The 12,071-nt window shown below is 37.1% G+C and overlaps 1 protein-coding gene across 6 annotated transcripts in view; it reads right to left on the reverse strand.

Moving 5' to 3' along the window:
- The window catches only part of trappc8 (trafficking protein particle complex subunit 8), a 70,158-nt gene that overhangs the window by 25,773 nt on the left and 32,314 nt on the right, over positions 1–12,071 (reverse strand). For all 6 annotated transcript variants that reach the window (XM_088644270.1, XM_088644269.1, XM_088644268.1 and 3 more), the window contains 8 exons: positions 10,998–11,192; positions 9,391–9,551; positions 6,617–6,691; positions 5,913–6,033; positions 5,083–5,240; positions 4,235–4,677; positions 1,606–1,756; positions 965–1,061 (listed from right to left, as the gene is read on the reverse strand). In XM_088644270.1, coding sequence (XP_088500396.1) covers positions 965–1,061; positions 1,606–1,756; positions 4,235–4,677; positions 5,083–5,240; positions 5,913–6,033; positions 6,617–6,691; positions 9,391–9,551; positions 10,998–11,192 — 1,401 coding nt within the window. The remainder of the gene's footprint in view (positions 1–964; positions 1,062–1,605; positions 1,757–4,234; positions 4,678–5,082; positions 5,241–5,912; positions 6,034–6,616; positions 6,692–9,390; positions 9,552–10,997; positions 11,193–12,071) is intronic.

Genomic DNA, 12,071 nt, shown 5'->3' on the forward strand with positions numbered 1-12,071 from the left:
CAGGAGCACTAAATTAATTTTCAAAAGACAAAATTCAAGACTGAGAAAACACCTGGCACATGACATTGAATGCTGTGTTTTTCATGCAGGTAGTAAAAAGGGTTACATAAGTCTAGGCCAGAGGGACAGAACAATTCTGGTTTTCCTTTGTATTGTGAGCTCTTAATTATATGACTTGAACTCACTATTTGCTTAACTGAAGAAGCTGAAACCTGTCCTTGTTCTTCCGAAGCTAGGAGAGGACTAAAAAACGTGCTGGACAGCAGCCCCTGAGGACCCAAACTGAGCACCCCCTGCTCTAGAAAATGCGTATTGGCATAAAAAAAGGCAAGATAAAAATTCAAAATCAAAGAACATAAATTGTGGGATGTTAGGCTAAGAATATATAAGGCATTAATAAATTTAGAATATTGCGTTCAATTTTAGCTACCGTGTTATAGAAACTATATTGCTGGAATCAGTCCAGAGAAGAGCAACCTGACATTCCGGAGCTTAAAGGACTGTCCTACACTGACCAGCTAAAGGAACCAAACCTTTGTAGTCTTGAAGAGAGAAGACTAGGAAGGAAGCCAATACAAGTATTTCAAATCTGAAAAGGTCAAACCAGCAGACATCTTCAGAATGAACACTGAAACACAAAGAGGAAACTGCACCAATGTGTCTAATTGTGGTTTACAATGGCGAAGACTTCATATCTTACACTGCAACATTGTCAGAGCTCAAACCAATGGGTGGGGAAAAAAGCCCTTTTGTTAAGTGGTCCCCTTTGTAAATAGATGTGTTAGCCTTGTTAAAAGAACTAGGAATGTTCCTAAAGCTCCCTCCCCAGATGATGAGAAAGTTAAGCCTGTTGTGCACAGTTCAAAACATGTAAAATTAACTGCATACCTGGAACCTAAAAGTACAAAATGTGCAGTTCTCAATATAAAAACATTGCAGCTGAATTGGGAAATGGACAACTGACCTTTGTCTTCAGAAGGGTTAATACGTTTCTGTAGCCTCCATTGTTTACTGCTGCTGGAAACCTGCACGACGTGAAACTCTCGTACGCCTGCTTCATTCTGAAAAGAAATGTGCATATTCAGCTGGCATCAAAATTGGGTAAAGAAAGATTAGCTCAGATTCAAAGGCACAGGAATCTATAAGATTAATTCACTAAAATCACACACCATGTGTTGTGTGTTAATTAGGCGCTAAAGCAACATACACAAAGGAAACTGTAAGAAAACACACAAAATGCGTACTAATGGACATTAAGATCAATATCTTCCATCCATTCATTAGCTAACCGCTTCTTCCCATTATAGTTCAGGAGGAGCCGGAGCCTATCCCAGCAAGCAATGGGCACCAGGCAGGACAGGAGGCAGGTCCATTATAGGGCACACAGACACTCTCACTCCAGGGTCCATGTTCCCCAGTGCTAATTCACCTACTATTATGTATTTGGGACTGTGGGACGAAACCCAAGAGGTTATGAGGAGAACATACAAACTCCACGCATACAGCACCCCATTAATTGATCCCAAGGAAATGCTAACCACTGCTCCACTGTGCCACCCCAAGATCAATAACTTGCCAGAAGAAAACAGAACTAAGTAAACTCACAGTGTTTACATTTTCCACATCAACAAAAACAAGCATGTTGCCATTTCTTCCATCTTCCTCATCCTGGAAGGTATTGCTTCGGCACACTGTTGCCCTCACACTTAAAGACCGGCTTGTACAGATCACTGCCGTGTGGCGCAAGACCCTATGGCTGTAGAGAAAGTTCCACATTGGGAAGAATCATTTAAAATAAATTTCACATACAGTAAAACTTTTTTTTTAATCTATAACAACTTAATAGTTAAGATAAATCTCTTTTACTTCAATTAAACCCTTCCAAGTCCCTTGCTACTTCAAAATCATCATATTTATGTAGTCAGAGCAGATTTTTATTACTGTATACTGAATCAATACGTTTCTATGTATGGGATGAATTCAATTTTCGTTTGCATGTATATTATGGTCTGAGATTTATGAAACCCCTTGGTTGGTTTGTATTCTTGAGTATATTAAACTTAAAAAATACCTATATGTGAAAGATGTCATGAAGATCTTAATAAAAGATAAAGGTAACACTACTAAAGACGTAAGGCGAAGACATAAGATATAACTGGATGATTTGATGAACACAATATTTAAAAGCAAATACCCTCAATAGAATTAATATGTGAACCATTTGATTCAATAACAGAATTGCAGTTCAATAATTCCTTGACATGAGTAACAATCACTTAAACTAGACATTTCCTAGCTGCCTCTAACAGCAGGACTTGTGGCCCCTGTCTCCATTCAGAACCGCTTCTTGTCAGTGTAAGTTCTGACTCTGACTTGGACAGTCACAAATTTCTTCTTCAGCTATACTGTTGTAGAACTGCTTGTATATTTAGGATCACGGTCTGCAGTCATCATGACTGCATGACCTTTTCTCCTGAGTTTCGGCCAATGAACGGATGACCTGACTCCTTTGGAGGAGATGACTCTCCTCCAAAGCTTTGCCAATACTGTACAGTCCTGAAGCAGCGAAGCAGCCCAAACCATGATACTATCACCACGGTCCTTGATGGTCAGGAGGAGGTTCTTATAATAGAAGACAGGATTTGGTTTTTGCCATACACAATGTTTCTCGTTGGGGCCACAACTTTCTACTTGCCTCTCTCTAGAGACTATTCATCCAGTACTGTTGTGGATCGCCCAGGTGATCTTTGTTTAAATTAAAAGAGGGAGGCATTAATGTGCTATTTAGGGAGCACTGGTTAAGGATCTGCAGCCTGCAGATCCTTAGACCTAACTCTGGTGTTGTTTGTCATTTTCTGGATGACTTATTAGGTTCTCTTAGAGAAATCGTGGCAGGACGATTTTAGTAAATGGGTGGAGCCTAAGATGTTTAGAAATAGTTTTGCAGCCCTCTCAATCTGATGAGCATCATCTACTCTTTTTCTGAAGTCCCCTGAAATCTCTTTTGATTGTGGTACGATGTGTTTCTACTCAACTGTATGGTGCAGACCAAATTCAGAGTTTCAATCCTTTAAATAAGACAGGGCTGCCCAAACACCTTGTTTACTTTGACTATCTAATTAACTTATTCTAATTACTCCCTTTATTGCACAAAGAAAACTAGGGGTTCACCTAATACATTCATCAATTTTCTAATCACTTCATCGAATTCAGGATCACAAGGCAGCCAGAGCCTATCCCAGCAAGCAACGGGCACAAGGCAGGATACATTCTGGATGGGACACCAGTCACTTAATACACTTATTCTTAATGATTTGTTTTTCTAATTCATACCCAATTACATCTCATTGAATTTGGATTCATTCGATTTCAATGAAATAAGGGTTTCATGGCATAAAATTATAATTTCCATACTGAATTTTCGTGGCACTGTATGCTTACATCAACGTCCATATATAACTTAAGAATAATACAGCAGAATACTCCTACGCAGTGTCATTTCTTGAGCTGACAAAAATGTTAAAAATCGAAAGCATGTATGGACGGACGTATTAACATGATAAAAAGTTTTTATTCCTTTGGCCTTTATTATAAATGTATATTTGCAGCTTTGGATACATTAGCTTCTGTTACATAAACACGATTTTTTTTAAGGCAAGCAACTTTGAGATGAGCGAATTTTGATGCAAGCCAAAACTCCGTCCAAATCTTGTGAACTGACTGCAGTTGCCAATCAAGAACTCAGATTCTTTCAGAGGTTGAAACGTGAACCTACATCTAAACAAGTCTACAAATTAGAGCTAGTATTTCATGCAATAAAGTGTCTTGGTATCGTTCAGACCATGATGGGACTAACCACTTAAATCCCCAAAAATCCCAAAAGCTCTCATTGTAGTCTATTGTTTGTTTTCACAAGCAAGTCATTAAAGTGTGTATGACAAGAACAAGCAAAAAGAAGACACCCATTTATATAATTTTATATGTTATTCCAATATAATTCTGAGATCATGAAGCCCAAAAAAATACAGCCTTAAATATACACTAGAACAGCAATTAGACACTAGAGTTACTGCACAAGTCAGGAGAGATCTGTCACACTTGACTCAGATTTACATTAAAAATCATCTGCAAGTCTTGACTGAGACCAAATTACAAGACTCTAACACTTGCATCCAACACATCCCCCTGACATTTATAGTTGAGCAATGCCTTAGCTTTTGGTGTTTTCACTTACCTCAGCTTTGAGGTCTTCTCTGTGCTTTCGTAATAGAATAAGAAGTTAATTTCATGGACGCCCTCTTTATCGGGTCCTCGCAGCCACATGGGCAGCTGAATAGAGTTTCCTGGCAAAAGCACAGAATCCGGCAGTGGTATATCAACCACCCCCAGACAGGGGTTTTCGCACCCGACTCCAAAGTCCGCCGGCGACACAAGCGAAGTCACTGCCGTGCCCAAAGGAGAACCGGTGACTACGGTCTTGTAAGCACTACAGTTTTCAGACGCCGTAGGGCTCAGCGGTGTCAGCGATGCAGTATGGCTTCCAAATGTGAAGAACTCCGGATGCTTAGAAACCACCTTTAATCCTGTGAGGGGAACCTTGCTTACATTCACAAATTCCACATACGCTTTCCTGATCTCCCCACAGAGCAGTCCGGTAGGAAAATTAATGAAGAACACCTGCAAAAACAAAAAACAAACAAAAGTTTTGAATACTTGTGCAAAACTACAATGACAGCAAATAAGCATCTTCATTTTTGAAAAACTGTAGATAATTTATCGTTCTATTTTTACTTTTTTTTTTATCTTACAATTTAAAATACTTGATCATAAGTTATGTTCCAGCCATTGGCACGGTGGTGTTTATCATCTCAATTCCCAAACAGTATAGTATGTTACGGTGACGCAATTCATTCTGTTGACTGCAGAAAGCTGAGAGTGCAAACGCAGTACTTATGCTCGAATCACATCTCCTGACATCTCGAATTCGCATCTGTCAAGACTGAAGAGACTCAGTTCCCTTCAGATGCCCCTGACAAGCCCCTGAGGCCAGAGCCAGGCCCCGAAGCGGATAAGGAACGGTACCTCGAGCAGCGGCATCGGCGGGGCGACGATGGGGTCAAGCCGCCGGTCCGGGCCGTGCTTGACGGACGTCTTCTCTTCCTTAGTGCTGTTCAGGCGGGGCCCCTGGATCTCTAGGGCCTGCTGGCCCCGAACCGAAATTCCAGCGCTGCCGAGATTGCCTGTGGAGGAAAATGCGGATGGAACCTTCACTGGAAAACTGCAACAACAAAGCACCTAATGGGAACCAGTGACAGGGCTTTATGCTTTATGCTTTAAGCCTGAAGCGGTGTTGATGGGCTGTTGAACAATATTTTGAGGAGAAGCTCCCCAGCATTAAATAGAAGTGACGTAAGAGGACTTCTTAACAGATTTCATCAGCTCTACCAAATCTAAAGAATTCAAGAAACATTATTTACATTATTTATTCTAAGGAGAAGAAGAATATTCAAACCTCAAAACATCAATAAATTAGTTCTGTTCTTAATTTTAACTATTTTGAAAGTAAACAAACTAACTTACCTTTTTAAGATTTTATATATTTAAATCATACTTTATATCTGAGAGATGCGAGTAAGTTGAAACTGAGTACGCTATTTTTTATTTTGATCAAGCCTCTGTAGATAAGGTAATCATGAACCAATTTCCTGTTTAAAAACTACAACACACCATGTCAAGGAGTCTTAAGTTTTTTCATTTTTAGGCAATGAAGCAGAAAAAAAGGTCTGGAAATGTTTGTAAAGCATGTAGACTACTGGATTTAAAAGCGCACGTGTTCTAACTCAATATAAAGCCTTGCTTTCGCTACCAAGCTTTGGTCATACCTCTGAATTTTGTGTTGTACTGAAACTCACCTTCCATTTGGACCCCAGAAAAAACGTCTGTCCCATCTGCAGCTGGGACTGTACCCAAATTGTACACCACTCCAAGAATATGAAGCTCTCCTGTTTGATGAGGAAAGAGTTTCAAGCGTGCCTGTGGGAAAAAGTTTACATCAAAACCAACATTAAGGTTTTACAGAAAGCACAGTCAGATTTTCAGAATAAAAGTAGGCTATTTTTTTCCAACTGCAAAAATAAAAAATCAGTGAACCCTAAAAGAAACATTGTAGGTTGCACAATTATTTGTAAATATCAGTTACCAATATTTGCAATTATTTATAGAATTTACACAGTCACATATACAGAATGCAGTTGAGCTACAGCGCCATTTTCACTAGTTTAAAAAAATTAAAAACTTTTTCTGGCAATTCCAAACCAAGCGCTTTTTGAGTATACTCAGTAAACACTATGGGACTGTGACTCCTTGATGGGAAAATTTAATGTACAGTATACGTAATTTATATAGTAGACTAAAAAGTCATCATCTTCAACTAAAATTCTTGTGATGCCATTTTTTTTTATTTATTCACAAAGTTAATTTAAATTATATACTTACATAGCGGTTGAAAGCTAACTTTTAAAATACATCAATACTGTACACACACTTTAAATGTAGTTCTGACGGACAACACAACTCTATTGCCTAATGTACTAAGGATTATGTGAGAACAACTCACCACTTTTGTCTCTTCATGACCCATGTAAAATTCTGATATTACTTCAGTGCCGATAAGATCAGTTTTGAATGTGGCCTGCAAAATGGAAAACGAGATCATGATGTAATTTCTAAAAAGCTGTAATAATTAAAAACACAACGAAAAGTTAAAACCTGTCGGCTTGCCAGCTGGCTAAAGACAAATTGAATGGACTAGATCAGAAATGGCCAGGTTTAAGGAGCCTTGCTCTGATCAGCCCAGGGGTGGGAATTTAATACCACACAGGTATACATGCTGGTATAACGAGAACAACTCTTTCACAGGTGAAGAAAACAGTACATGACCTGTTTTTTTAAATCAGGACACATGGTTCCTAATTGGGAATCTGCTGAAACAAATTCTAGTAATATCACCAATTTCACATAAAATATTTTGCAGGTAAAGTTTTAGGATACAGTACAAGTTATTAAATGTTTTTGCTGAGAGGGGCAAAGTACAACATGTAGACAAAAGGAACATGATTAGAAACTAGAGGAGAAACTATACAAAGTATTTAGGCTTTTGGAAATCTCCAGTTTAATTTAAAAATAAAAAAGTGCATCCTGGACTGATTAATATCTTGAATACTCAAGTTACGTTTCCAGTTATCGCAAAATTGGCTGATTCCTCATGAAAAACATTTTATCCAACAAATCCAAAAAATAAAAACAACAAATAAAAACCTTTTATGCAATAATTGTGCACAATAAAAAAACATCATGTCTGACCATTAGGAACAAACTTCATAATTTGTGGTCTTCATATATAATCATAGTAGCACAGTATGTGCTAGAAATTCATTTTAAAAGTGTCGAGACTGCTTTTTAAAAACAAAATGAAAATACAAATTAATAATTGGTCCCTACTATCTGGAAATGATAACCGAAGCAATCTGCTTCTCTAAAATATGGTGACTTGGCTATTAAACACTGAAAAAATAGTCAACACAATAAGATAAACATTGTCATCTAGTGCATAAAGCAATGATTAATTTTACACTGAAAATCCTTGAATACTTCAAATTGCTTTGGACACAAAAAGGAATTCATGCATGCATACTGACATCTGTTACCTTAAACCTGAAGGTTTAAAACTACACTTTGGCAAACATGGGGATTTAACAACTGAAACTCAGGCTCAGCCTCACAGAAGTTTTTTTGTTTTTGCAGTTTTATTTTTAAAAGCAGGCAATTTTCATGTAGTTAACTGTTGTATTATCTGAATAGCTACCTTTCAGACAACCGACAGGTAATACAAAGTAGTTCTTTTCATTTTATACAAAGGAGTCCAATGTTTTGCAGCTTTCATTCTGGTGAACTGGTTTGAAATGCCTGTCACAGAAAAGTCATTTTATCTTTGACCAAACTAAACTTTTGATTACATTTATGAACTATACCAATTTTAGTGTATTTTGTCTAATTGTGTCCCTCACTAGAAAATGTGAAGAAATGATAATTAAGGCCAATAATTCCTTTGTTTACACGGTAAAATAAAATTTCCAGCAAGGGGCATATTAATGAGTTATTATATTTTTGTAATCATGTATCATAATTGTAATAATGTCACTTCAAGAAACAAATTTGGATGCATGATTAATTTTGGCCACTAAATGACATGAACTTCACTGCTTGTGCCGACATCAGTCTAAAAAAAAGAATTATTGATCTTACTGGATTCCTCTAAATTCTTCAAAAATCAACTAAGTTGGTCAGAAATAGCTACTTTCACTCATAACCTTTCATGTAGCCTTATGTTAATAGGATACATTTTCATTAATTCAACTTCCACCACAATCTAAGAAATGCTGAACAAAGAAATACAAACACTGCAGAAAACTCATCAATGCAGATTGCCAAACATTCTTTGTGTCTTACAAACTAATTTGCTAGAACCGTACAGATGCAATGTCAGACATCATTACACAAGTAAAACAACTCAAGAAAATCAGTCCTGCATTCAAACACTAAAGTGGAAATGTCTGTTTGTACCAAATGCTTGATTACAGCTTCAACTGCTTTAACTAAAATCTGAAGGCGTCAAACGTAAAATAAAAAACTTATTTTAACCCTAATACTATGTGTAGTACAAATCAAAATGAGTTGTTCATCATACATTTGCAGAACATTCTCCAGTTTATGCCGTTTTAAAAGTATTTGTTACATAAATAGGTTATCACCTTTAGGTGTAGATCAATTAAATTAACATGTAAAGAAATAGAAAAGTGAGAACTAAGACATCAGTACAGTTTATGCCAATATACAAATGTCTTTATACCATTAATCTGACCTCTATGAACATTGAGGCAATGACTTTCTGATGCGTAGTGATCTGACTCCTGGAGATATCAAAATGTCCTTTTTATAAAAAAGTAAAAAGAGTTGGTTATCAAACTGCTTCCCCATTAAACAGTTGAAACCCACACTCTGGGTTTACTAAACTATTAAAAGAACATGAGTTTATTGGCCTCCACACATTAACTAGCTTATGTTCCTCCACTCTTTCCAATGTACTCTTTAGTCACAAACGAAGCTTCATAAGAACTTATGCAGTGAACACAATTTACATTGGTGATAGGACATAAAATATGCTCAGAAAGGGTACAGGCAAAGCAAAGATCATGAATGCTGTTGAACTACAGGATTATTGAAACAGGGGCAGCATTCACTTCTGTAGTTGTACATTTTACAATAAATTGGACTAAGCAGTCTTCACAACTTGAGCAGCACACAGATATTTTGCTTTATACAGGGATTTACCTTCATATGTGCATCCTTCTCGTTAGTTACTGCCTCGACAGCCTCCCCATTCTGAGGCCGACAGAAGTCTTTAGGGTGGAATTTCCACAGCAGCGAAAGGTCAGTGAGGACAAGGGGAACCTTCAAGGGGTTTCTGAAGACCACCTCAACAATCATTGGCTCTAAAGGAAACCAAATCATGTTAATGTTTTAAATAGGCATCTTCAAAAGAAAATAGAGAAAAATGGAAAACAAAACACCATCAAAAGATCAGAAACCTGATATAAGACCTTTCACAGAATACAGAGGGTAAATTGTTAGCATAAATCATTTGTCTTGTTTTTTACCCTTTTTCAAAATAGGCTGTTTATGTTACTCAGAACAATCTGAAAGTTTAAATCAAAGCTTTTCAACACCCTACAGTACTTTTGCTCCTGTAGAGAAATTGTCCTTTAACAGTATGAGCTGATAGAGCCAGATAAAAGATTGTCACTTTCTGAACTGATGAAGTTAAATGTTTTAATAAATCCCAGTGTTTGAAAACAAAAACAAAAAAACAAAAGTGCACAAAGACCAATAGAGTGTGTTTTTATTCAAACAATTCAGGTTTTTATCTTTTATTCAATTCAATTCAAGGTGCTTTATTAGCATGACTGATAGGTACAATCAGTGTTGCCAAAGCAACAGCATTCTCTAGTGTAAGTCAAGAATGTTGTTTGAAGAAACATGGAAAGCAAAAAAATAAGGCTTTATAAAAATGAAACCAGGAGTTTGCTAAATACTTGCTCTTTGTGAGGGTCTGTACATATACAATAAAAAACGATTACAACACAAAGCAGCAAGGGCATTTGGGAAAGATGGTAATTGACTTTCATTGAGAGGAAGGTGCACTTTTATTCACAGAACAGGAAAGAAAGAATAGCTTTTCTATACTAGTGTCAACAATAGCAATAGAATAAAGAATTGTGTAAAACAACTCATTTTGATTTTTTCCTTTGTAATCTTCTGTACTGTTTGACCTCCAAACTGGACAAAATGAAAATAATGCGATTGTGAAAATGAACAGCTCAGTGATAGCTTTGATTGTTATACTTTTTTATCACTAGTGAAGGGAATGTTTTCCCATAATAATTAACTTATTTATTCAATATTAGAGTTTGGCAAGGAGGCACTGTGGTTAAAATTGCCGCACTGCAGCCCTGAGGCCCCCAAGCTTGCATGTTCTCCCACGTTCGTGTGGGTTTCCTGTGGGTGTTCCAATGTGTGTCCTTCACATCGTTTGAATGAAAGACAAACTGGTAGGTTAAATCGTTTCTGGGGACATTAGCCATAGGTGTGAGCATGTGCATGTGGATGGGTCTGTCTGTCCTGCAATGGACTGGAGTCTGGTCCAGATGTATCCTGCCTTATGCATGTTTATTGCTGGGATATACTCTGGCTCCTCTGCGACCCTGCAGGAAGCGTTAAGGAAACGGATGAATGGATTCCATAGATGAGGAAAAAATTCCTGTGAATCCTTCCCAGAAAAATTCGTCTGTGTGCATGGTTTCACTGTTTTGCAAATTACTCACCAGTGGCATGAAATGACGCACAAATAATTTCTGAATAATAATAATTATAACTATTACCTTCTACAACGGCCAGTGGAAACCGTAAATTGTCCGTCTGGCTGTTCAGACAATACTGAGTAGGTTGAAAGTTGACAGGGACTGTTCCTCTGTTGACAATAGATACAACTTGTTCCTCAAGCTCCTTCCACTGTTGCGACAAATCCCGATCAAATTCCTGGTCGAGGCTGACATGAGTGGCAGCCTGTTTCTCTCCTGTATGGAGAAAAAAAATTGGTAAAATATAAAAAAAACAACCAGTTTAATAAATTGAAAAAAAATTCATATAACACAGCATAAGAACATAAAGCTTACAATTTAGCCCAATTGGTTGATGGTCGCTACTGGCAATCGATCTGAGGATCTTGAGTATGCATAAATCTAACATGCTATACCTTACTAATACATGCGACAGGTTATTTGCATTAAAGATGATGAAAAAGATAAATGATTGCTTTCTCAGGACCTTATTCTCTTTTGCAGATGAAGCCATTATGTGCAGAACACATGTAAAATGAAAAAAAAAACAACCATAAGGCACATGTCTGAATCTCTAGTACTGCTCTACTCCATTCATGGAAAACACACCTATAAGGTTATATAAAAAATTAAAAGCTGTACAAATACTGCTTCCCTTACTCACAAAAGGCCACATGCTTTAAAACAATTTCTACCATGTTTCAGCTTGGATTTACATCTTTTGCAATACAAAGAACTAAGTTCAAGGACTTGAACACTCAGCTGACAACAATACAACAAAAGCTCAAGGCTGTCATTTAGTTCTTGGCTTTCGTACAATGTGTGAGTCCATTGTCCGCTCGTCTTTATTCTGTAACCACAAAACAGTGGTTTTTGACTTGATGCTCCTCTATGTGCAACATTTTTGCCAACATCTGCCAATTCTCCTGCTAGAATAGAAGCAGTAAAAACACAGTATTTTGAGTTGCCGAATAGGTTAAGTCTGGCCAATAAGAACCATTTGTAAATAGAATTATCCAAATTAGGTTAAAATCTTACTGAAAACTGACACCTTCATGAAATTCCTTAAGGCTATAATTTTGGTTAAAAAAAAAGAATGTTAAATTTTCTACCCTC

Source organism: Lepisosteus platostomus, chromosome 8 (assembly GCF_059453375.1).
Source record: "Lepisosteus platostomus isolate fLepPlt1 chromosome 8, fLepPlt1.hap1, whole genome shotgun sequence".
NCBI classification, from domain to species: Eukaryota; Metazoa; Chordata; class Actinopteri; order Semionotiformes; family Lepisosteidae; genus Lepisosteus; species Lepisosteus platostomus.